At 44.2% G+C, this 27,663-nt stretch overlaps 1 protein-coding gene across 4 annotated transcripts; it reads right to left on the reverse strand.

Moving 5' to 3' along the window:
* On the reverse strand, window positions 1–27,000 carry LOC123989319 (KN motif and ankyrin repeat domain-containing protein 1-like). 4 transcript variants are annotated; one of them, XM_046290251.1, is made up of 13 exons: window positions 26,765–27,000; window positions 11,911–12,020; window positions 9,998–10,833; window positions 7,828–9,736; window positions 7,508–7,669; window positions 6,889–6,997; window positions 5,127–5,297; window positions 4,867–4,954; window positions 3,177–3,396; window positions 2,565–2,707; window positions 2,196–2,396; window positions 1,988–2,086; window positions 1–1,852 (listed from the first exon to the last, which is right to left on the reverse strand). In XM_046290251.1, the coding sequence occupies exons 2-13, from the start codon at window positions 11,945–11,947 to the stop codon at window positions 1,790–1,792; spliced, it is 4,038 nt and encodes a 1,345-aa protein (XP_046146207.1). In that variant the 5' UTR covers window positions 11,948–12,020; window positions 26,765–27,000; the 3' UTR covers window positions 1–1,789. The 4 variants fall into 4 exon arrangements, with proteins under 4 accessions (XP_046146207.1, XP_046146208.1, XP_046146209.1 ...); XM_046290252.1 differs by lacking the exon at window positions 26,765–27,000 and adding an exon at window positions 26,557–26,692; XM_046290253.1 differs by lacking the exon at window positions 7,508–7,669.
* Window positions 27,001–27,663: the final 663 nt, after the last annotated feature.

Consider the following 27,663-nt stretch of genomic DNA (forward strand, 5'->3'; position numbering starts at 1 on the left):
ATTAAATCCATTTTAGTCCCACTTTATAACACAAAATGTGGCAAAAGTCAAAATGTGGCAAAAGGTGTGAATACTCACTGAAGGCACTATGTACATGAAGACAGGGTAAAGTGACTAGGCATCAGAATATAATAACAGTGGTACAATAAAGAACAGTAGCAACAGCATATGATTAGTGTACAAGTGTGTGTTTGTGTCGGTATGTGTTTGTGCATATGAATGTGAAGATGGAATTGAGGGACATGCTCAAGCACGCTCGCTCAAACACACACACACAAATGTAGTGCACTTCTTTTGACCAGAAAGCTATGGGCTATATAGTTTCCTACTCTAAAGGGAATAGGGTGCCATTTGGGACACATCCTAGGATGGAGATGAATGGGCGGAGGTATCTGCTTCATCTCATTTAATCCCTCAGTTTTAATGAGGGGAAACTGCTAATCACCTTCACTCGCTTCCAAATACTCAGACACATTTCTCAGCATTTGGAGAACATTAAGAACAGAACATAAGTTCTAATGGGGGCAGGCTGTCAATTCTGCAGGTGGGAGGGAGGGAGATGGGGTTTGCGCTAAAGTTAGACTTGCATCCTCTTACCTCAAGTAAAATTTCTACAATCAGAGTTGCCCTCGCTCTCTGTTAGCTTCTGAAGGAAATGAAACGAACCAGACAATGACCATTTAGAGGTGAGGTCCCCAGATGAATGGTTTGTTGCAGACAATACTGCTGTAACTATTGGAAAACTTCTGTGAGGCCCTACTGAGTGAGTCAGAGAAATACTGTGATGACATTCACAAATGAATCCTGTTGCTAGCACTACTTCCTCGCCCTCGGACCACGGTGAACAGAAGAGCAAACAGAAGATAATAAAATATGCAGCCTCTCTAGGACAAAGGAAGCAGAATTTGAGAAGGCTTTTGTATTGCAAAAAGTAAACCTTTCCGGCATGTAGAATTCACCTGATACTCCCCGGCATCAGCGGTATGTGTTGGTTTTTAACAATGTAGAAATATTTTCCTGTTGCGTTATATCATAACCATTCACCACAGCACCACCAGGAGGAAACATTACATAGTTCTGTTTCTCACACAGTGATGTTCTGAAGCTGTTCAACCAGAAAGTCCCAGCAGGTGGCACCAGGTACAAATATCAACTATCTTTCCTGTTGTTTATTTAGAAAGGGTCAAAATCACATGGAAGATATTGAGGTACTTCAGTTTATTGTATTATTTAAAAGCATAAGGCACAGAGCATTATACTAACAATGAAACATTTAACACTAATATACTAATTGTAAATGTATAACTGTACTTCCAATGGGCTTAAATATATGATATATACAATGACATAGAAAATATATGCAAATATATTGATGATTGAGGGCATAGAAAGAAATTATCTGCATGTATATGCAATGTATTCAATCTAGAGACTAAAATGTCAGAAATTAAACTACACAGAAAGGCCACGGGTCGTGGGGATATAATTACTGTAGGAGAGTGATTTGCCTAGCAACCTCTAAGTTTCAGGCTGTCAACCTGGACAAGAGAAGAGGCCGTCCATATAGGCTACATCATTCGTTCGTTTCATTAGGCTAACATTTACAATTGTGGTCTCAGATCGCTTGTTGAGTGCTTGGATATGAGGGCATCATCTTTAAAACAAACTTTGAAGCCTTCATAAACCCTATATAAAGGGCCACATAGAACCTTCACAAATGATTCCATACACTAAGCATACGTCTATGTGTAGCAGCAAGGGTGGAGGTTTGAGGGGCTTGCGAGTAGTTTCATTCAAAGACGGCTCTTCCAGCGGAACTGGGGGGTGTATTTCTACCAAGACGAGGGGTTCCCTATGGAAAGAGGGTGGATGCACACACACCATATGCACACGATTAGTTGGTATGGAACAGATGTACATCATTTTATAGAATAGGTATATAAAAAGAAATGAGAGACCCGATCTATAGATATTGCGTGTTACCAACCCCGGCCTGGCATTTGGAGAAGTTGACATGGGCATAGAGCAGCACTGCTATGTCTTTATGTCCAGCCTCAAGAGCTATGGACAGGGCCGTGCTCTCATCCTGCATACACACAGACAAACAGGGCACAAACAGTGAATCAGACAAACAAAGACACTAACACAGTGATAGTCTGCTACGGTGAGTGAAAAACACACACACAGTAACTCACGCTGTCACTCAGGGTGGCGTTACAGCCTGGCTTGGCCAGCAGCAGCCTGACTATCTCAGCGTGGCCGTGTTCGCTGGCACACATTAGAGCTGTAGAGCCCTCATCATCCTGAAGGTTGACCTCTGCCCCCTTGGCCAGCAGGGCCCGCACCATGTCCATCCTGCCGTGGCTCACTGCCAGCATCAGGGCTGTCTGACCAGCCTGGGGTCAAGGGTTAGAGGTCAGCAGTAAGAGGTCAGAGACAAAAAGATGGACTCAAAGAGATGGCCACTCGGGAGCTTGAAGTTGACACACTCAGCCAGTGACCAGACAAGCTCGGACTTAACTTGTCAAAGCTTAACCCCCCCAGACCTCTGGCCCTCCACATACCTGGCTGGCCTTGGCATTAACATCTCCTTTAATGAAGAGCTCCTCCACCACCTCCATGTCCTCTGGGGCCTCCACAGCAGCCAGGGCAGCCAGCATGATGGGGGTATATCCTGCCTTGTTCTGCTTGTTCACGTTACACACATCTTGAATGGAAGCCAAAGTGGAAATGTGACAAAACAATGGCATAGAATTAAAAATAACACTACGGGTTGCTCAGTAAAAGCTCTGTGACCAGATTGTGGGGATCATACTCTGAAAGAAGTATAGAACAAGAAGGCCCGCTCACTGTTAAAGCTATTCACTGCTTTGTCAGGTCAAACAAACAGAGTGCTCACATTGCAGAATATACACATTTCACCTCACATGACCACCACAAACGTTTATATACTCTGAAAGAACACATTTTAGATTAATGTACTCAACAGAACATCATATGTGTAACTCTGTGTCGTTGTATCTGTCGAACTGCTTTGCTTTATCTTGGCAAAATCGCAATTGTAAATGAGAACTTGTTCTCAACTTGCCTACCTGGTTAAATAAAGGTCAAATAAAAAAAATATGAGTGAGAGGTTTAAATGGAAGTCAGGTTCAGGTCTGAGTCAGAATCAGTACCTGCCAGCAGCATCCTCTTTACGACGGTGAAGTTGGAGTGGGACACGCTGTAGTGGAGTGCTGTGTTACCGTTACCGTCTGCCAAGTTGGCTACGTGTCTCTGCACGGCTGGAGAAACTGACCGGAACGCCGTTAAATAGTCCCCCACCACAGCCGGAGCAGCTGACTTCTGACTGGACACACGGAACCACTCGTGCTGCAGCATGTTCAGGCAGGACCGCTGAGTGTGGGACACAGGATAATACATTCTAAGCAGGACGTCAACCAACACATGTATGGGCACACAAACATTTATGACATACACACACACTCCTAATAGAGACCTACATTGGGTGAATTTGTTCTAGCTCGCTTGGACAGGCAGAGATTTCACTTCAGAACCAATGGCATGGTCTAAATGTCCAAACCCTGCACACCAGGGTGAGCTAAAACAAATGCAGCCAAACAAAGACACACTGTCAAACCTTCGTGTTTTTAATTCGGAAAAAGCACAAACAGGCGTTGTTGTCTGTCAGGACGAACACGCAGTACTGTAATTTGGCAACCCTCCATCATGCAGTGTGTGCAGAGAATTTTGAACAGTGAATTACCAAAGACATATTGTAATTATAGGGACATTAGTGAATGAAAATAAACATAATCAGCCAATACTTCAGTTCCTTTGACCTCACCAAACCCTCTTCCTTGGGGGGAAGACTGACTGCCGATGGCAGTGACAGATCATCCACAACTTCCCTTCACCACAAAAATAACAATTACTGGGGACTAGTGCCCAGGGCATTTTGAGGAGTCTTCAGAACATTAGGTATGGTTAGGACTAGGAACAGTGGTGAAGGGTATCACATGGTTGGTCTAGCACAGGGCAGTTCAATGTCAGTCCTGGAGGGCCGAAACATTTCTGGATATCATCCTGTTCTTGTAATATGGGAATAATTCAGACCTCAGTCTCTCCATCCCTGCTCTTCTTTCTCCCCTGGGATGTATTCATTATACCAACTCTGTTGCAAAACGTCTCTTAAACGGAAGTAACCAGAACAAAATGGGGGGAGGGACCTACAGTACCTGAATTTGTCAAGTAGAAATTTTAGTTGCAAAACGTTCCATTTTAAAACTGTTTGGACTAATCACTACATCCCCGCTCTTCTTTCTCCTTCTGTTTTCTATCGCTCAACCAGTCACTATGACAAGATAAAAAGCAGATGATGTGGAACACATATGGTGGCGTCAGAGTTAGTTAGGTTTCAAGAGGCGTAAAGGACGTAAACCAAGACCGAGCTAGATGTTGTTGTCTGGGTGGAACACAGACAGAGAGGGTGTCTATGTAACTCATACACAACCAGGCCTTGAAGTCCCTGCCCAGAAACACTACCAGACGGCAGAAAATTACAGGAGTCGGCACATTCCTCAGTTATACATGTCACAAATGAAATATTTTTTCCTCTAGTTTAGATTCCAAGACATCGAGTTGACCTCGTGCCAACATTTTATATGGTTTCATAAATTCTTGTATGATGAATCAAAGGGACACAGGCAATTAGAGAGGTCCTAAAGTCACAATTGTAGTCATTAACCAGTAATGTTCATGACCATTCCCATACATTCTTGTTAACAGACAAACAAAAACACATTCATACATACACACTTCCATTCAGTCTACTTGTGCCACTGGCCTCTGTTTAGCAGTACTCACCAGTTCTCTGCTGGATAAAATCTGGTCGTCACTCAGATGGGTCTTCAGCGCATGGCAAGCAGACAACATCTTCTCACTCAACTGAAAACTGTAGGGATAGGACCTAGTTATTTGATGCACTAATTGCACAATAACTATATACCCTGAACAAGCTGGAGAATAATTCCCAGAGTGCGATGCAAACTTATTGATGGCTGATGCTCCCTGAGGGGAGATGGGATTAAGTGAAGTACATTCCCTAAAACCACTACCATATTCACCTCTCCTGTATCTCCGTCCTCCCATGGCCACTACATTCTCTGTTGGCCACCCCTTTGTTCCCGCCCGTTCGGCTCCGATCCTGGAGGCCACAGACCTCCCTCCACCTCTCGTTCCCGTTCTTCTCTTCTTCTTCAGAGCTGGATGGTTCACTAGTTGACATGGACTCACACCTGCAGCCAATACCCTCAGTTATTTCGAACTTTCCTCTACTAGGCCAATGCTTACAAACTAAATATGTTTAACCCATAATATGTAGACTTGAACCCACACACACACACACACACACACACACACACACACACACACACACACACACACACACACACACAGTACCAGTCAAAAGTTTGGACACACCTGCTTATGCAAGGGTTTTTCTTTATTTTCTACATTGTGGAATAATAGTGAAGACATCAACACTATGAAATAACACATTGAATCATGTAATAACCAGAAAGTGTTAAATCAAAATATATTCAAGATGTTTGTATCTTCAAATAAGCCACCCTTTACATTCTCTCAACCAGCTTCATGAGGTAGTCACCTGGAATGCATTTGAATTAACAGGTGTGCCTTGTTAAAAGTTCATTTGTGGAATTTCTTTCCTTCTTAATGTGTTTGAGCCAATCAGTTGTGTTGTGACAAGGTAGGGTTGGTATACAAAAGATTTGGCAAAAGACAAAGTCCATATTATGGCAAGAACAGATCAAATAAGCAAAGATAAATGACAGTCCATTATTTCAAGACATGAAAGTCAGTCAATACGTAATATTTCAAGTTTCATAAGGTGCAGTTGCTAAAACCATCAAGTGCTATAATGAAACTGGCTCTCATGAGGACCGCCACAGGAAAGGAAGACCTACAGTTCTCTGCTGCAGAGGATAAGTTCATTAGAGTTAACTGCACCTCCAAAATTGCAGCCCAAAATAATGCTTCACAGAGTTTAAGTAACAAACACATCTCAACATCAACTGTTCAGAGGAGACTGCGTGAATCAAGCCTTCGTGGTTAAATTGCTGCAAAGAAACCACTACTAAAGCACACCAATGAGAAGAGACTTGCTTGGGCCAAGAAACACAAGCAATGGACATTAGACTGGTGGAAATCTGTCCTTTGGTCTGATAAGTCCAAATTTGAGATTTTTGTTCCAACCGCCGTGTCTTTGTGAGACTCAGAGTAGGTGAACGGATGACCTCTGCATGTGTGGTTTCCACCGTGAAGCATGGAGGTGGTGGTGTTATGGTGCTTTGCTGGTGACACTATTGTTTATTTATTTAGAATTCAAGGCACACTTAACCAGCATGACTACCACGGCATTCATAACACACCTCCAGGCTGTGTAAGGGCTATTTGACCAAGAAGGAGAGTGATGAAGTGCTGCATCAGATGACCTGGCCTCCACAATCACCTGACCTCAACCCAATTGAGATGGTTTGGGTTAGACCGCAGAGTGAAGGAAAAGCCAAGTGCTCAGCATATGTGGGAACTCATTAAAGACTGTTGGAAATTCCAGGTGAAGTTGATTGAGATAATCCCAAGGGTGTGTAAAGCTGTCAAGGCAAAGGGTGGCTACTTTGAAGAACCTAAAATATATTCATTTTATTTAAAAAAAATATTTACTACATGATTCCATATGTGTTATTTCATAGTTTGAGGTCTTCACTATTATTCTACAATGTAGAATAGTCTAAATACATTTTTTAAATCCTTGAATAAGTAGGTGTGTCCAAACTTTTGACTGGTACTGCTTTATCAGACCCTCACCCTGTGGTCATGCCCACAAACTTCAGGCTCTTTCTGGTTCCAGTGTAGCCTCGGTCACCATCTTGTTTCTTCATGATGGACCTCAACATGTTGGCGGTCGTGGGCTGACCTGGAGGGTTAATGTTTCCCAATTAATTCTAATTTGATTGTTTTGAACCACTTGTTGTGAAGTTCTGAGAATTTGTTTTACTTATTGAATGTCTACTTCACCTAGTACTTTCTACAGAGAGTACAAACTCTTTCACATATACAAACACTCATACATAGACATACAACTTCAGCTCTAGCCTGTCAGCCACAGACCGCTGTGTAGTGAGAGATGTGTGCTTTCCAAAACTCAGCATCCACCCAAATATTTCAATAGTAGGTCTTCCAGAGCCAATGCCAAACCAGAGAAAGAGCTATTTCCTCCTCCATGGTTCTACTGGTTCAAAGGAGGCCAGGCTTCTTCTAGGGAGCGGTCTGCCAGCAGAATGCTCCTTTAGTTTCTATTTTTCTCCCGCTCTCAACCCATCAACATTATGGAACTATTTAAAGGCACCACTGGGATACAACTGCATTCAGCCCCTTACATGCACACACAAACTGACACATACCAACAAAACCAAAAAAAACACACCGTGCAATGCAGAGGACGTTTGGTGTTCTATGCGTAGTATCTTTTGCTTGACCTCTGACTCCTTAGTGACATGCTGGCTGACCCCTGACCTTTCTGTGTTTCTCTTAGGTGAGGTGTTAGTGAACTGGCCGGGCCCTGCGATGGACTGAAACTGTACACAATCTGTACAAGGGAGACAGAGAGAAGGGAAGGAGGAAGAAATCACCCACTGGATTATTGTGTATAAAGAAAATGTCCATGATACCAAACAATTATCCTTAGTAAATACCCACCGCAGATGCAAACTGTGAGTTTAAAGACTAGACAGACTATATCCATACCTGTGGATTGTGAGGGTATTGGCCTGTCCTCCGTGCCTCCCTGTATCATGGCAGAGTTGACGGGTGACATGATGAGGGTGGTGTTGTCTGACGCCGGCTGGATGAACACCTCTCCCAGTTCACTGTAGCTCTCAGTCAGCAGGCCCTGCTGCTCCCTCAGCAGACACTGCATCTTCTCTATGTAGTGGTCCAGACCAGGCTCTAACTGGGATTGGCCCTGGGCCTGGTGAGAATGGGATGTCTGTGTCAGTGATGGTGGTCCTGCAAGATCCCGTATGCGCCCCTCACCCACCCCAATCCCAATACTCCTGGTCTTGGTGGGGTCGGGGAGACACGAAGGACCACAGGCGATGTTCCGGGTTTTCAGTCCAACCAGGAAGTTGTCGTTCACGTTAGTCATCCCGACCCCAGCGTCTCTGGTCGTTGCCTTGGTGACGGCCGCATTGGTTTGGGTTGGTTGTTCTGAGTTTCCTCCCCATGGCACGGTCGTTCCAATGCCAACGGAGCGGGTCTTAGCAACGGTCTGGATTAGCTCTGAGACCCTGCTGTTGCCAACAGCGATGTTCCGGGTGATGGTGTGCACAGTGTTGGTGTGTTTCTCCTGGGTGTTGAGCACGGTGTTTGTGCTGGAGGTGGTGTTGAACAAGCGGCAGGTGTTTGTGAAACGGGAGACCGAGCTGAAGGTTGGTGATGTGTTGGTGCGCTGGGAGACCGTCTGAGGTGACACCATGACACCTGAATCCACCCCTCTGACTGGAGGGTCGGTTGCCATGCCGACCTCCTTTACAGCACTCATCACGTCGTCGACCGTACAGTCCCCGCTCCCCACCGACACCAACTGACACTCCCCCATCCCCCTTCTTCTCGCTGCAGCCAAACTCTCCATGGTCAGATCTGTGTTGACACCTGCCTCATACACCCTCACCCCTGTCCCCACACCTTGGGTGACCATCACCACCTGTCTCCCAACACATTGGTCCTGGGTCTCCACTCTCTCTCTGACCACCCACCAAGTCATCGGTACCTCTGGTCCTGAGCTCACGCTCTTCAGCTCCGGCCTACAGGACACTCCAACACTACAGCCCCACCCCTCCACCTCCATCCTACCTCCAGCGGAGGCGTCCTGGACCTCTGTGTGGTTGCCCACCCCCAGGCTCCTGGTCTGGGCCTTGGGCCTGGCCTCCGGGGCCTCCGTGGCTGTGGAGGTGCTGTGGGTGGATGGCCTGGCGGTGGAGCCTTTATCAGCCTTGTTCCTGGCCCCAGCAGCCTGTAGCTCCAGCTTCAGCCTGCCCATCTCCGTCTGCAGGGTGGACTCCTTTACCTCTGCCTCCAACTGACACACCCTCTCCTTCAGGGCTTCTATGATTCTCTGCTGGGCATCTAGCTCCGACCCCTTATCCACGGTGACAACGAGGTGGGCCTCAGTTACACCCGTTGCTATGCATCGTGTGTCTGTGGGCTTGGTCTTCATGGCGATGTCCCCGTGTTGTTTTGAGGAACTGACATCTAAGATGGCATCCAAGTCTTCATCAATGCCGATGTCTACTGATTTGTGAGCTCTGCAGTTGCTGCGTAATGTGTTCTGGTTGAGGCCATGCCGTGCTTGCAAGCGACCACCCTTGATGGTCCTCTCCAAAGCCTCCATCTCAGCAGTCAGCTGCTGGAACTCCTTCAGGCCAGAGGAGGTACTGTTGTGCTCTGCCTTGTTCTCCAGCCCATCTTCAGGTTTCCCTAGAAGTTCAGAGCCCTTCCCAAACCGGAACCGACCGGCGCTGCCCGTGCTGTGGGCTCTCTTCCGGAACATGTCACTCAGCTCTTCTTGGTCCTGGTTCTTCATCCGAGAGACCAGCTGTCTCTTCTCCTCCTGGAGGACAGAGATCTTCACCTGTAGAACAGGGATGCTCCTCACCTGCGTAAAGATACATTCAAATCAGCTAATTAAAACTGACTAGCTAGCTAACTAACAGTGTGCAAGCAAATCTACAAAATCATTATACTGATATTTTTAAACATAAATTAATACTGGGATTGAAACACACAATATATTTTTATACTTTATTTTACCACATTAAGTCAGTTTCTAGAATGAAAGATTCCCTGACGAAGATGGCTAGCATTTTACACCTGATGCCAATGTCCATTCTAGTGTTCTATTTAATTCAATGCTGACCTGTTCCTCCAGCTCCTTCAGCCTCTGGATGGCCATCACCATCTGGTCCCTGACATGCTGCAGGTGCAGGGGGCTGAGGCCCGTGACTGGGGTATCCCTGCCAGAGCTCTGGGGGCTGGGTCTCAGGGACCCTCCACTGCCCAAGGAAGAGCCGTGGTGGAGGGATAGGGGCAGGGAAAGCTCACCTTCAGCATGAGGCTTGTTGACATTTCCGCTGTTGTTCTGGTTGTAGGAACCCCAGCCGGTGAAGGTGGACAGGGAGCCACTGGAGCCCACTCCCCCGAAGCTGGCTAGGCGCCGGCGGGGATGGGGCTCAGGGTGGGGCTGGGCTGGGGTGGTGTTGGAGGTTTTCTCCAGCTCTAAGCGCCTACGGGTCTCCACCAGGGTCTTCTCCACTAGAGGGTTGAACCTGGGGGTGTTCAGGGAGCGGACAGCCGGGGCAGGTTTCCCCTCTTGGGGTTTCAGAGGGACGGAGGACCCCTCCTGACTAGACGGGGTGGTGTTGCTGGTGGTAGAGGCACTGTGGGGTGGAGGAAGAGGGGGTCTCCCTCGGTTACCGGTCGACATGGCAGACTGACTCACCCGCGTGTCACCACTACTCGCCGAGGACAGGGATTCCGATGAGGTCCATGATTGGCTGGGTGTGGTGCCACTTTGCGCTTCTGCCCTGCTGTTGGTCGCCCTGGGGGGCTTCTTACTCAGCCTATTAATGGTGGAGCCGTTCTGAATGTCGTCCACGTACTTGAGGAAGTCCAGGTCCAGCTGGTATCCGTAAGGCGTCTCCAGATAGTAGTGGGTGGTCTCCTCAGTAGCACTGACTGACCTTCCCCTGTTACCTGGTAGAAGAGAGTTAAAGAAAATTACTATTGTTCAATTGTACATGACCTACCATCAGGACCAGAGGAGAAGAAAGCAGGAAGTTATGTTATGGCTCTTGAATTCATGAAGAAATATTAAACAAAACATTGGGTTGGTTGGTATGAGGAAATGAAAGACAGCAGGCAGGAATGTGGAAATTATCAGATTCCTGAGAGCTTTCCCTGGTATCAAACATAGGGTAGAAATCATGATTCAGTTAAATGTAGAAGACAAAGTTGTAAACCTGTATCATGTAGAACTACTGTTAGTTTGCAATAAAGATTTTGAATGCAATAGGCCTAGACATACCAGTATTTGATTTGTCGTCCGATGACCTAGAACTAAAAGCATTCAATTTGAATCAATTTATTTATTAATTGTCTGAATCAAGATTCTTTAGAGATATTTCTTTAGAATATAGATTAAGACATATTTGGCTAACTCTAACCAAGAACATTTGCACGTATGTTTCTCAAATTTGTAAGGCAAATAAAGGAAGATACAAGTTCAAGTAACGACAAAGGTTTTTTTCCAAATTTAACAGTACTGAGTGGCATCAGCCTTACCTAAATGTTACACATCATTTTCAATCCAGTAGGCCTACATGGTATTGTTGTCCTTGGTTCTCTCCTCCCTGAATTAAGATTGTTGCCTCTCCTAACTTTTCTGACAATACCCTATCCTCTCCAGTCTCTCCAATGAGGCAAAATGAGATCGGCCAAGAGTAGACTATACCAACACAGAATGGAACGTCATTGGCTGACAGAACCCTCCAATCAGTAAGCCTCTCTACTTAGACTGGACCAACTGAACTCTATAATTACTGTGCAAGTAATTATATTGCCCAACCATATTCTTGGCATTCATTCTATAAACTCGCTCCTTTTACAAATATTTTAGCTGCTCACTTACATAAGGATATTGACTATCTATGCATATCAGAATTCGGGTTATCAGTAGTTTACTGTCCTTCACAGCGTTACGACTCCTTCACAACCTCAGTGAATGACTAGGACACCACGTAGGTAAGGACAGAAACAACAATTGTACAATACCTTGGCCATTTCTGTAAATGTGTGTGTCTTGAGCCATTGGTACAGTTGATCCTTATGGCAAAGAAATGGTCCATCCATGTGTGAAGTCCAGCTCAAGGCCTAATGTGCATCTTAGACAGAAATATCAGACAGAAATATCTTATAACATCTTGGAAGAATATAAAGCATGTCTTCTCCTTTTCTCACACACAGTCAATAACAGATAAACAGTGCTTACACATATGTAACTAAATACCAAATGAGACATACTGTATGAGGGATAATTCTGCAGAGACAACACCGATCCTTAAAATCAAACAGTTCTTACTGCACTAGTATGCTTTTGTCACCCGCATTATAATACTGTATCCCTATTCCTGTAAAGAAGAAGCACCCAGTCTGATTAAGACAGACCATTGTCTTCTTTAGAGAGTAATGTAATTTCATTGAAGGAACATTTCTACTAGGAAGGGGTTCTCTTATAAAAAGGCTATTCCTCACAGCAAGTCTCTATGCAGTGCACTACTTTTGGCCAGAGTAGTACACTACATATAAGGAATAGGGTGCTATTTGGGACACACAACAAGAGTTCTGTCCTATGAACCTGCTCTTTCTCACACCTTTCTAATCCAGCCAACATATGTAGTGCTGCAGACAACAGTAGTGTCAACTCAATACATAATGGTGTTCAAATTCTATTTCTATGGGTGGACTCTGAACACACTGGCTTAGGACTGTGAGGAATGCATGCAGCCTAGCACTTAATCAGCACATGCCAATCTGAAGCAGGTAAGGAGGGACATGTTTGGCATTGGGACTTGTGAACTACACTTCACAACTCTAAAATTAAAAGTATGTCAAATTCTGTCAGGCTGCTTGAAGTCCTTATGATCCCATTCAAATCACTGCATCGTTTATGTATGGGGTGAAGCTGGCAGGGAGGGTTGATTTTGGTTGGAAACGCTCCGCTCTTCCCCATAAAAAGCTCTCTATTTGAGGACTCTGGTTAGGACTGTTAGGTCGTGGTGAGAAGCCACCATTGGCTCCAGCTCATAGCCAAGGCAGAACAGATGCAGCAGCAGCCTGCCTCGACCCAACCTAACCCTGCACTGCCATCTGTAGGGCTTGGAGAAGAACATGTTTGGTAAGAGCTGAGCAGAATTGGCAACATTTGATTTGGCCAATCATGAAAATTAGAAAAAAAATACATTCAAGCCCAAATCAGACTATTTTGTCACACAGAGTAGACAGATATGGAAATGAGTCCATGATGCAGGGCCAAACTGAGAACATCCAGGACAGGGGCGGTCAGAGACTTGCTATGCTGAGCCAAGCCAACCCTTATTGACCCAGTCCAAGACATCTGCATCAGGGCCAAGTGGCCTGAAGAACACTCATCAACAGCTTATATTATATTTAGAGGTTCACAGGTCCTGCCATTGTTGGGTGAATGAAGAGGCAGAATTTGGATATATGGCTGTTTGTACTGGGTCCATTTCTTAAAGACATCCTCTTGGATGAAGTCAGTGAATGCAATTTAGTTCAGATTTTCCTCGGCAGACAACTGGGAGTTTGGGACATTTAACACTAAGTAGCCAGAGAAAAACTCACAAGCATGCCAGAGGTCAAGTATGGATTTGTCTGCTTGTGTGAGAAGGAAGCTGGCTGTGTAACTTCAGGAGAGAAGAAAGAACAAACTTGGTGTTCCATACTTCATTATAAACTGAGTAGTTTGGGTCCTGGATGCTGATTGGCTATTACCTCACCATGAAATGGTTACTTACAAGCCCTTATCCAACAATGCAGTTCAAAAAATAGAGTTAAGAAAATATTTACAAAACAAACTAAAGTAAAAAAATAATAATAATAAGGCTAAATACAGGGGGTACCGGTACTGAGTCAATGTGCTGGGGTAAAGGTTAGTGGAGGTCATTTGTACATGTAGGTAGGGGTCAAATGACTATGCATAGATAATAAACAGCGAGTAGCGGATTAAAGGTTTTGATACCGCTTGCCGTGCGGTCGCAGAGAGAACAGTCTATGACTTGGGTGACTGGAGTCTTTGACAATGTTTTGGGCCTTCCTCTGACATCGCCTAGTATATTAGGTACTGGATGAAAGGAAGCTTGGCCCCAGTGGTGTACTGGGTCGTACGCACTAGCCTCTGTAGCGCATTACGTTCAGATGCTGAGCAGTTGCCATACCAGGTGGTGCTGCAACCGGTCAGGATGCTCTCGATGGTGAAGCTATATAACGTTGAGGATCTGGGGAACAATTTCAAATCTTTTCAGTCTCCTGAGGGGGAAAAGGTGTTGTCCTGCCTTATTCATGTCACTGTCTTGGTGTGTTTGGACAATGATAGTTCGTTGGTGATGTGGACATCAAGGAACTGGAAATCTCGACCTGCTCCACTACAGCCCCGTCGATGTTAATAGGGGCCTGTTCGGCCCTCCTTTTCTTGTCGTCCACAATTATCTCCTTTGTCTTGCTTATGTTGAGGGAGAGGATGTTGTCCTGGCACCATAGTGCCAGGTCTCTGGCCTCCTCCCTATAGGCTGTCTCATTGTCGGTGATCAGGCCTACCACTGTTGTGATGTACGCAAACTTAATGATGGTGTTGGAGTTTTGCTTGGCCACGCAGTCGTGGGTGAACAGGGAGTACAGGAGGGGACTAAGCACGCACCCCTGAGGGGCCCCAGTGCTGAGGATCAGCGCGGCAGATGTTGCCTAGCCTTACCACCTGGGGGCGGCACATCAGTAAGTCCCGAATCCAGTTGCAGAGGGGTGTGTTTAGTCCCAGGGTCCTCAGCTTAGTAATGAGCTGTGGGATGGTGTTGAAAGCTGAGCATTTTATTAGTCGTATGTACGGGATACACTGTCCAACTAAATGCTCACTTGCATGTTCCTTCAACAATGGAACAATAAGAAATAATAAAAGATAAGAATACGAATTTAAGTAAATGGTTCAGTAGAATACAATATATCTCACACACACAGTACCAGTCAAACGTTTGGACACCTACTGATTCAAGGGTTTTTATTTATTTTTACCATTTTCTACATTGTAGAATAATAGTGAAGACATCAAAACTATGAAATAACAAATGGAATCATGTAGTAATGGAATCATGTAGTAATGAATAAATGATTCTTGAAAGAAGCCACCCATTGCCTTGATGACAGCTTTGCACAACCTTGGCAATATCTCAACCAGCTTCACCTGGAATGCTTTTCCAACAGTCTCAAAGGAGTTCCCACATATGCTGAGCACTTGTTGGCTGATTTTCCTTTACTCTGCGGTCCAACTCATCCCAAACCATCTCAATTGGGTTGAGCTCGGGTGTTTGTGGAGGCCAAGTCATCTGATGCAGCACTTCACCACTCTCCTTCTTGGTCAAATAGCCCTTACACAGCCTGTTGGTGTGCTGGGTCATTGTCCTGTTGAAAAACAAATGATAGTGAGACTAAGCGCAAACCAGATGGGATGGCAGAATGCTGTGGTAGGCGTGCCGTTTAAGTGTGCCTGGAATTCTAAATAAATCACTGACATTGTCAGCAGCAAAGCACCATCACACCATCTCCATGCTTCACGGTGGGAACCACACATGCAGAGATAATCCATTAGAACCAAAAATAATCTCACATTTGGACTCATCAGACCAAAGGACAGATTTCCCACCGGTCTAGTGTCCATTGCTCGTGTTTCTTGGTGCAAGCAAGTCTCTTCTTATTATTGGTTTCTTTGCAGCAATTTGACCATGAAGGCCTGATTCACGCAGTCTCCTCTGAACAGTTGATGTTGAACTTTGAAAAGCATTTATTTGGCCTGCAATCTCAGGTGCAGTTAACTCTAATGAACTTATCCTCTGCAGCAGAGGTAACTCTGGGTCTTCCTTTCCTGTGGTGGTCCTCATGAGCCAGTTTTATTATAGTGCACAATGGTTTTTGCGACTGCTCTTGAAGAAACTTTCAAAGTTCTTGAAATGTTTTGTATTGACTGACCTTCATGTCTTAAAGTAATGATGGACTGTCATTTCTCTTTGGTCTTTTACCAAATAGGGCTATCTTCTGTATACCACCCCTATCTGGTCACAACACAACTGATTGGCTCAAAAGCATTAAGAAGGAAAGAAATTCCACAAATTAACTTTTAAACAAGCCCCACCTGCTAATTGAAATGCATTCCAGGTGACTACCTCATGAAGCTGGTTGAGAGAATACCAAGAGTGTGCAAATCTGTCATCAACGCAAAAGGTGGCTACTTAGGGTTAAACATATACTTTGGTTTGTTTAACCCTCTTTCGGTTACTACATGATTCCATGTGTCATTTCAGGTAGAATGGCGCTTAGGGGATGGCTTACGTTTTACGTGCTCCAACTGTGCTATTTTGTTATTTCATTTCACATTGTTTGTAACTTATTTTATACAGAATGTTGCTGTTACCGTCTCTTCTGACCGAAAATAACTTCTGGACATCAGAACAGCGATTACTCACCTCGAACTGGAAGAAGATTTGTACTTTAACGAGTCCAACGCAAAGGATATACTGCTTTCTTGGGAACGGGCCCAAATCCCCATCATTTGCATTGTTGGGTTCTGAGAATATTAAATATACTTATTCATGTCGCTGAAGGAGAGCGGGTAATGTATAACGTTTACATTATGTCAGGATATGTTATTGTTAGCCATCAGGGATCCTATGGGAGGGATCTTCTGGGTGGAGAAGAGACACAGTCTGGTACCAGGCACCATGACAGCCGTGAGTTGGGGAGGAGTGAGCACTTTGGGGTAGAGGTCTGGCTAGATGAAGTGAGGAAGAACAGATATCACTAAGGTTCTGTCTAGCAACAGAAATGCATTGGCTGTTCAGATGTGTAGGAGGAGACTCAGTCTAGGAGGAACAGTTAAATATCCGTGCTTGTGTGAAAATGTCTTTGTCTAAAGCAGCTGTATTGATCCTCTTGGAAGAATAAACTTGGTTAAGCTTTCATAGTGTCCGTTGAGTTTTTTAACTCTGAGAATTAGAACTTAACAGCGTGAAGAAAAGATGGAGAAAATGGGGCAGAGATCTGGCTGCCTTCTGAGAATTTGTAGGTGAGTGAGTAAACCCCCACTGCCATCCGTTCTATTGGCCAACGTGCAATCATTGGAAAATAAAATGAATGACATAGGATCAAGATTATACTACCAACGGGACATTAAAAACTGTAATATCTTATGTTTCACCGAGTCGTAGCAGAAAGACGACATGGATAATATAGAGTTGGCAGGATTTTCCATGCACCGGCAGGACAGAAGAGCTACGTCTGGTAAGACGAGGGGCGGGGGTGTTTATCTATTTGTCAATAACAGCACATTGTTTAATATTAATGATGTCTTGAAGTATTGCTTCCCTGTGGTAGAGTACCTTATGATAAGCTGTAGACCACACTACCAAGAGAGTTCTCAGCGATATTATTTGCAGCCGTCTATTTACCACCACAAACCGATGCTGGCACTAAAACCACACTCAACCAGCTGTATAAGGCCATAAGCAAACAAAAAAATGCTCATCCAGAAGCAGAGCTTCTGGGACATTAAATCAATTTTTCCCTAATTTCTACCTGCATGTCACATGTGCAACCAGAGGGGGAAAAACACTCTAGACCACCTTTACGCCACACACAGAGAAGCATACAAAGCTCTCTGCCGCTATCCATTTGGGAAATCTGACCATAATTATATCCTCCTGATTCCTGCTTACAAGAAAAAACTAAAGCAGGAAGTACCAGTGACTCGCTCAATACAGAAGTGGTCAGAAGATGTGGATGCTACTCTACAGGAATGTTTTGATAGCACAGACTGGAATATATTCCTGGATTCATCAAATCGCATTGAGGAATATACCACCTCAATCATCGGCTTCATCAATAAGTGTATCAACAACGTCGTCCCCACAGTGACCGTACATACATATCCCATCCAAAAGCCATGGATTATAGGCAACATCCACATCGAGCTAAAGGCTAGAGCTGGCGCATTCAAGGAGTGAGACACGGATCCGGACGTTATAAGAAATCCTGCTATGCCCTCAGACAAACCATCAAACAAGCAGGACTTGAAGACTATTACGGACTACAAAGGGAAACCAGCGGCGAGCTGCCCAGTGCCACGAGCCTACCAGACGAGCAAAACACCTTTTATGCTCGCTTCGAGGCAAGAAACACTGAAGCATGCATGAGAGCACCAGCTGTTCTGGACGACTGCGATCACACTTTCGTAGCCGATGTGAGCAAGTTCTTTAAATAGGTCAACATTTACAATGCTGCAGGACCAGGACGTGTACTCAAAGCATGCATGGACCAACTGACAAGTGTCTTCACTGACATTGTCAACAATACCTACATATTTCAAGCAGACCACCAAAGTCCCTGTGCCCAAGAAAGTGAAGGTATGATTACCTCCCCGTAGAACTCACGTCAGTAGCCAGGGCCATTAACTGGAAGTTCTCTGGATCAAATCCCGAGCTGACAAGGTAAAAATCTGTCATTCTGTCCCTGTTCCCCGGGCACCGAACGTAGCCCCCCGCACCGCTATGATTCAGAGGGGTTGGGTTAAATGCAGAAGACACATTTCAGTTGGACAACTGACTAGGTATCTCCCTTTCCCTTGAAGTGCTTTGAAAGGCTGGTCATGACTCACATCAAGAGCATCCTCCCATATACACCTAGACCCACTCCAACTCGCATACCACCCCAACAGATGACACAATATCAAATTGCACACCATACTGCCCTTTCCCATCGGGGAAAGAGGAACACCTATGTGAGAATGCTGTTCATTGACTACAGCTCAGCATTCAACACCATAGTGCCCACAAAGCTCATCACTAAGCTAAGGACCCTGGGACTAAACACATCCCTCCGCAACTGGATCCTGGACTTCATGACTGCCCGCCTGCAGGTGGTAATGGTAGGCAACAACAACTGCCACGCTGGTCCTCAACACTGGGGCCCCTCAGGGGTGTGTGCTTAGTCCCCTGGTTTACTCCCTCTTCAACACCATCATTAAGTTTGCTGACGACAACAGTGGTAGGCCTGATCATCAACAACGATGAGACGGCCTATAGAGAGGAGGTCAGAGACCTCTCCATCAATGTGAGCAAGACAAAAGAGCTGATCGTGGACTACAGCAAAATGCGGGCCGAACATCAACGGTGCTGCAGCAGGTCGAGAGTTCCAGTTCCTTGGTGTCCACATCACCATGGACCATCATCGTCCAAACACGCCAAGACAGTCATGAAGAGGGCAACACAACACCTTTTCGCCCTCAGGAGACAAAAGATTTGGCATGGTTACCCAGATCCTCAAAAGGTTAATATTCGTCACCAGACCCACTGGCTCCAGGTCATCTACAAGTCCATGCTAGGTAAAGCTCCTCCTTATCTCAGTTCACTGGTCACGATGGCAACACCCATCCGTAGCACGCGCTCCAGCAGGTGTATCTCACTGATCATCCCTAAAGCCAACACCTCATTTGGCCGCCTTTCGTTCCAGTTCTCTGCTGCCTGTGACTGGAACAAATTGCAAAAATCGCTGAAGTTGAAGACTTTTATCTCCCTCACCAAATTCAAACATCTGCTATCTGAGCAGCTAACCGATCGCTGCAGCTGTACATAGTCTATTGGTAAATAGCCCACCCATTTTTACCTACCTCATCCCCATACTGTTTTTATTTATTTACTTTTCTGCTCTTTTGCACACCAATATCTCTACCTGTACATGACCATCTGATCATTTATCACTCCAGTGTTAATCTGCAAAATTGTAATTATTCGCCTACCTCCTCATGCCTTTTGCACACAATGTATATAGACTCCCCTTTTTTTCTACTGTGTTATTGACTTGTTAATTGTTTACGCCATGTGTAACTATGTGTTGTTGTCTGTTCACACTGCTATGCTTTATCTTGGCCAGGTCGCAGTTGCAAATGAGAACTTGTTCTCAACTAGCCTACCTGGTTAAATAAAGGTGAAATAATAAATAAAGGTTCTACAGCTGCACCATCGAGAGCATCCTGACAGGTTGCATCACCGCCTGGTATGGTAACTGCTCGGCATCTGACCGTAAAGCCCTACAGAGGGTAGTGCGTACGGCCCAGTACATCACAGGGTCCATGCTTCCTGCCATCCAGGACCTATATACACTAGGCGGTGTTAGAGGAAGGCCCAAAAAATTGTCAAACACTCCAGTCACCCATGTCATAGACTGTTCTATCCGCTACCGCACGACAAGCGATATCGGAGTGCAAAGTCTAGGACCTAAAGGCTCCTTAACTGCTTCTACCCCCAACCAATAAGACTGCTGAACAATTAATCAAATGGCCACTGGAAAATGTACAGACGACCCCCCCACATTTAAAAAAATGTATACATTTACACTTCTGCTACACGCCGTTTATTATCGATTTACTTCACCCATACCTGCATGTACAAATTACCTCAACTAACCTGTACTTCCCTGTATATAGTCTCGTTATTGAGGTAGTTTATTTGGTAAATATTTTAACTTTCTTGAACTGCAGTGTTAAGGTCTTGTAAGTAAGCATTTCACAGTAATGTCTACACATGTTGTATTCGGCGCATGTGACAAAGTTAGATTTTTTCCATAGTTATCACGTCTTCACTATTCTAGAATGTAGAAAATAGTAAATAATTCAGAAAAACCCTTGAATGTGTAGGTGTGTCCAAACTTCTGACTGGTACTGTATGTGTGTCTGCGTTCGGTAAGGTCCCAAGAGTCAGAGGTGGTCAGTCCAGTTCGTCTTCAGCAGTCTAATGGCTTGTAGATAGAAACGGTCCCTGAACCGGTTGGTATCAGACCTCATGTTCCGATGGCGTCTGCCTGATGTTAAGGGAGTGAACAGCTCGTGGCTGGTGTGTGTGGGTTCCTTGATGTTGCAGTGGGCCTTCCTCAGGCACCGTTTCCAGTAGATGTCCTGGAGGGGTGAGAGCACTGTCCCTGTGATGTACTGGGCCATCTTCACCACCCGCTGGGGGGGCATGAGGTCGTGGAAGGAGCAATTCTCACACCAGGCCATGATGCAACCAGTTAGGATGCTCATGATAGTGCAGCAGTATTATTTGGAGAGAATTTATTCAGTTGCCTTAGGAGGAAGACGCTGTTGCGCCCTCTTGACAATAGTGGTGGTGTTGTTGGTCCATGTCAAGTCCTCAGTGATGTGGACGCAGATTAACTCAAAACTGCTGACTCTCTCTCTACTGCAGTCCTGTTGATGTTTGCTCCTCTGCAACAATCAACTCTTTTGTTTTTCTGACGTTGAGGGCAAAGTTGTTGTCCTTGCATCTCAATGCCAGTTCAATTACCTCCTCCCTATAGGCTGACTCGTTGTTGTTGTTGGTTATCAGGCCTACAACCTTGGTGTCATCAGCTAACTTGATGATCGAGTTGGTTTTGTGCAAAGCCACGCAGTCGTGTGAACAGGAAGCACAGCAGAGGACACACCCCTGGGGGATGTTAAGGGTCAGTGTGGATGAGGTGTTGTTGCTAATCCTCACAGCCTGTGGTCTGCCCGCCAGAAAGTCCAGGATCCAGTTGTTGCAGAGGGTGGTGTCCAGACCCAGGCTCTGAGCTTGGTGGGAACAATACTGTTGAATAATGAACTGTGGGTCGATGAACAGCATTCTCACATAGATGTTTCTCTAGTCCATATGCGTTACAGCTATGTGAATAGCAGTGGGAATTGTCCATGGATCTGTTGGAGCGGTAGTCAAATTGGAGTTATCCAGTGTGCCTGCCATGCAAGCCTTGATGTGGGCCATGACCAGCCTCTCGAAGCACTTCATGGGCATGTCACCTTGTTTTTCTTGGGCACTGTGACGATGGTCTCCTTGAAGCAGGTGAGAACTACAGCCTGGGACAGGTTGAAGATCTCAAAGAAGATGTCTACAAGCTGGTCAGAACACTGTGGACACGGCCAGGGATACCATCTGGACCGGCGGCTTTGTGAGTATTCACTTTTGGAGAGTTTCTCACGTCAGCCTTGGAGAGCGAAATAATCTGGTCGTGCGGAGCAGCAAGAGTCTTCCTGGATGGCTCGTTATTGTCTGCCTCAAAGCCTGCATAGAATGTGCTGGGAGGGAGGCTTGGGAGGGCACCACACAGCTGGAACATGAATTCAAGTTTGAGTCTTGACAATATATCACTGGTATGATGTATAGATACTTGTTTATTGTTCTATTAATGTTGGCAACCAGTTTATAATAGCCAATATACCACTGCTAAGGGCTGTATCCAGGCACTCCACTTCTTGTCGTGCGGAAGAACAGCCCTTAGCCATGGTACATTTAAGCAATAAGGTCTGAGGTGGTGTGGTATATTTGCCAATATAGCACAGCTAAGGGGTGTTCTTTGGTACGAAGTGAAACAAAGTTGAAAATAAGTTATAGGGAATGGGATGAAAAGAAGGACGAACAAACTGAAGGAGAGAGGGACAAATGACAGAGGAAGGAGGGGGAGGAAATGGAAGAGAACAAGGACAAGGCTTCATGCTGATATTGTTCTGAGAAAAGACCTCCAGCACCTATTTTATCTTTATCTTTCTCTCCCTCAGCGAGGATGTTCCCATTCAGCACACTGGTTGACACGGAAGCCCTGTTGCCAAGGTGATCCTTCCCTGGCCCAGTCTCTGCTGTGAGGGCAGAAACCTGAGAGGGCCTTTCTCTGAGAGGGCCTTTATAACAGACACTGAGCTGAGGAGGCTGAACAACCAACACCACACACACACCAAGCCTTTAGAACTCTACACAGCACTCTAGGACAGTAGATCCTGAATGTTTCTGAGCTGTGACACATCTCCAAGTCCTTTTCATTTCCTTGTGACTGAAACCATGTTGAAACTTCCTCACTGCAGTCTAATATTTCACTGTGATCCAAAATGAAGAAGCTCCTGACACAGATGGGAGACACTAAGGGAGACCTGATTGTCAGAAAGCGTGTAACTATAAACCATGCAAAGTCCCAGCCCTGGAAGTAATCCCACTTAAACCTTGCTGAATGCAAAGAGGAATGTTTTCATATTGTTAAAAAAAAAAACATTTCTCAAGACTAAATATCCCAAAAAAGTTCTACAAAATACTTCTACCCTATGGTTTCTCAGAAATCTAACCAGACCAGTGCATGAATGCTTTGATGTGTGAGATTATCTCTACTTGGTACAAATTACAACCAGGAACAATTTAGCCAGATCTATGGATTACCTGGATTTGGGGGACTGGTACAGAATAGTCCTATTTCTTAACTTCTCCATCCATCCATCGATCAAGCCTTTTTAGACCATAATAGCCCATCACATCAATCATTTTCAGCCGCTCAGTCCAAACACTAAATGAATATGCATGTTTTGCAGTGATGTAGATTGAGGCATGGTTCATTGGTCCAATAAAAAACAAAAATAGGAGAATAGCATATTTTGGGAAGAACACATTTGTAAAGTTTCAGGCCAAAGTAAAAACAAAAATGATTGGTTTGATGTTGAGATTACTTCGACAGAAGGTCCTAGGATGATATAAACGTAGCAAAAAAAGAAACGTCCCTTTTTCAGGACACTATCTTTCAAGGATAATTCATAAAAATCCAAATAACTTCACTGTAAAAGGTTTAAACACAGTTTCCCATGCTTGTTCGATGAACCATAAACAATTAATGAACATGCACCTGTGGAACGGTCTCGAAGACACTAACAGCTTTCAACGGTAGGCAATTAAGGTCATAGTTATGAAAACTTAGGACACTAGAGGCCTTTCTACTGACTATGAAAAACACCAAAAGAAAGATGCCCAGGGTCCCTGCTCATCTGCATGAACATGCCTTAGGCATGCTGCAAGGAGGCATGAGGACTGCTAATGTGCCTAGGGCAATAAATTGCAATGTCTGTACTGTGAGACGCCTAAGACAGCGCTACAGGGAGACAGGACGGACAGCTGATCGTCCTCGCTGTGGAAGACCACGTGGAACAACACCTGCACAGGATCGGTACATCCAAACATCACATCTGCGGGACAGGTACAGGATGGCACCAACAACTACCTGAGTTACACCAAGAACGCACAATCCCTCCATCAGTGCTCAGACTGTCCACAATAGGCTGAGAGAAGTCTTTTTTTGCTGAGTTTACCTAGAATCAGATAACAATAGAGAGCAAAGTACAGACGTTTCCCTCCCTTCCCCATGTTTTCAAAAAGTGACTTTAGTTGGTTTCAAGGGGTGAAATTATGCACTCCAGGCTAAGGGACCGTCTTAAAAGTGCATCAGCTAAACATTTTTACTTCTAACTATTCAAATTATCTAGAGATGTTAAACTAATTATGTCTTCTCCCACAACAATTACATGTTAAAATGTGATCGTTTCATTTTAAAGGGTTTTATGTAAAAATATAGCTAAAAAAAACACAGGCCTATGATATTTATGACTCACCACTTGGATTCGGTCTTATATAGCAAAAAAAAAAAATTTTTTACATTAGATAAAAGTAGAGACACAGCGCTACAAAATGGTATATCATACACTGCATGTGAGGAACAATGGGAAAGTAATTCTGCTTTGAAAGTTGATCAACTGGTAAATTCACTTTTGAGAAAATCATCTTTGAAAGTTTTGCTATCTAGTGAGGAGATCTTCTTTGGCTATATCCATTCAGCATTGTTCACACCCTCTTAAGCTTTTGCCCTACCCATCTTGTTTTGCTCTCAAAGCGCACACTTGATGCTCTGGCTGATGATTTGGTTACCCCTGGATAACATGAAAACAGCCTAACCAGCTCTGCTGGCAACAATTTAATTTTGCTTTTTTGCAGACGTTTACTGACACTGGCCATATTCAACGGGTGTTGTACACACGTCACTTTAGCTAACAAGCCAGCCAGCTAACTTTAGCTAGTTAAACAACAATGAACAGTGCCAACAAGGCCACAGTGCAGGCAGCTAACCAACCATGTTTAATGTTAGCTAGCTAACATTAGGCTCTAACTAGAACAGCAAACGGCTCTGGGAAACAAATAATACTGTCAGATAGGGAGCCAGCCAGCTAACAGTACACTTCAGCTTGAAATGAAACAACTTTCTAATATATATATATATATATATATATACACACACACATATACACCATCATCATGCATGGACACGTCTCCCTGTCAGGAATGCCATGCCACAGATTCCCTTAGTTTGAATATGTAATCCGGAGACAGGTGTAATCCCCATCTCTTTAGCTATCATACATAGTCATCTCAGCCAATCATGGCTAGTGGGAAGGTTGCTAACTTTTTCTGTGACTTAACCAACAAGGCTCGCAATTGAACAATTGTATTCATATTTACAGAAGTTCGTTAAGGCACATGAACGTTCACATGTCCGAGAAGGCATTTCTGACAAAAACCACATTTGATAAATAAATATTTTTTACATTCAAAATGGCTCTCCTGTGAAGTAGTGACTTGCGACATATGCCTAGTTTCCTGAATTGGGTCACATTTCTAACTCATACACAACCTACTGTAGCCGACTTGCATGACCTAGGTAGCTCAAATCACTTGTAGCAAAGTGACTGATGTCCATAATCCATGATACCCCCATTAGAATTCACATTTTAAAGTAATATGATTGTAAGTAATTATAATGGCTTCTGATCCACAGACAAATGTGTGTTCCCTGACCTTTATTATGAAAGCATTTTTTCTTCGATTTTCTAGAAACATTTCCCCTATTCATAGGTTGCACCTCCATCACTTGGTCGCGTCATGCCATTGTTATGAACGTTCTCAAGCCGCCCTCTATCGGCAGCACCGTTGTGGTGCCCTAAAGTGGTGATAAGCCCAGTCGTATCCAAATTGAAAACAAGTATTCTTCCCTGTTTAGTCTAAATATATAGGAGGTCAGTGGAGGTGACCTAGCATCAAGTTGTACATGTCATTTGGACTGGAAGCTATGGAACATTTGATCTGTATGTCATTTTATTAACCACAGCTGTAATAGGATAATTATTTGTAGAAAATCAAAGGTGGGGAATTATGAAAGAAATAAAAGGTGTACCTTTAATTTGAGATGCACCAGACCTACCCATCATAAGGAATATGCCTATAAAAATTAGGTAACTTGTGAACTGGAATTCTAATGAATGTTTTGTAGCATGGATGAGCGACGTCAGTGACTTCATATTATGTGGTTTTATCCATCTCACATGGATAGGCAGCTTTTGAAAAGTATCCTTGTAATTGGGTCAAATATAGCACAGTAGTTAGAGGTTACTAACAAAAATGTTAGTCCATTCAGTGACTGGAAGCAGTGTGTGTAATATTCGTGTAGGGCTACCCCAGGATGAGAATGCAAAATATTTTTCTTTTTTTTGCTTTCGTGCAAACGCCGGTATTGCACCTTTACGACGGTCCCTAAAACACCTGAGCGCTCGAACACAGTATATTGCCTCCTTCGGCTCTGTTATTAAGGTAATTGTCCTACTATAGGTAAATTCAAAGGGTGTACTTTGCCCTCTAGAGTCATCTTATACTAGATATATCACTCATCATCCTAGGACCTCCCACCGGAGAGCTATTGACGACCGAACTCAGAATATCGAAAGTAAAAACAAAATGTACAGCAAATGTACGTTACCATGAGTGTAGTGGTCGGTTGGGTGCAATAAAACGTTCACAGCATGTTGGCATAGGTCTATATCGAAATCATTTTCCTACAATACGTTTATGTGGCTGACAAATGTTTATATATACAGACAAGAGGTAAAAGTTACTATGAATATTTAAGAAGAAAAGTCACAATAATGCATGAACGTTTAAATAATTAGCTAATTAATTCGACTCACCTGGATCAGAGAGTTGTGCAAACGTTTAGCATGCCATTGTTGAATAAGTGTTTAAAGTAAAAAATAAAATAAAAAAAAATCGTGCATACAACTCGTTTTACAACTTCTCGTGAACATTGACGCTACATAATTTACTTTTCATCCAATTTCACTTCCTTTGGCCTTCATTTTGGTGCGCCACTCGTTTATTCTGTCGGATCCAATGTTTCACTATCCCACCGGCCCTTTCACTGCCCATGCGCAGAAAGTTGTCAACAAAGCACATCCGAGAGCTGAGCGACGCTCGTGCTTCTGTTGATGGTGAGAATGGGTTGATTCCATATGGATGAAATATTGATGAAGCTTTTTCAAACGCTGACTCAAAACCGCTGGTGACTGGTTCTGAAATGCAAAGTAGCCTACATCCTTTTGGTGTCTATTTACAGATGCGTGACACAATGTGAAACTGTGAGTGAGTTAGGACAACATAGTCTATCATTGTAGGGCAGCGGCACCTAGACATACACACATCATTTAAACACAGGGTTTATCTTGTTTTCTAGATGTTACAACTATTCTACTTGACAACTTTAAACTTGTTTTGTTTGAGTAGGTGGGTGATGCTATACAGAGTATCAAAACCTCACAGGTAAAGAATGTATGTATTGATTCACATTGATTCATTAATCTGGCTTGCAAATTAGTCAAGAGGCTGAGACAAATCATTTGGAGAGGGACTAGATTTAAACATTCCAAATCATGTTGGCTGTTCTGCTCTGTCATTTTCATACCATGTGACACTGTTTTATGTGAATTAATTTCCTTATAGCATTTTCTTTGTGCCTGTACTGTAAGTATGCTCAAGTATCAGTGTTTGTTTCCGCTGTATTCATGTAGCAGAGGTGCTGCGAGAAGTAAGA

Source organism: Oncorhynchus gorbuscha, linkage group LG11 (genome assembly GCF_021184085.1).
Source record: "Oncorhynchus gorbuscha isolate QuinsamMale2020 ecotype Even-year linkage group LG11, OgorEven_v1.0, whole genome shotgun sequence".
Classification (NCBI taxonomy): domain Eukaryota; kingdom Metazoa; phylum Chordata; class Actinopteri; order Salmoniformes; family Salmonidae; genus Oncorhynchus; species Oncorhynchus gorbuscha.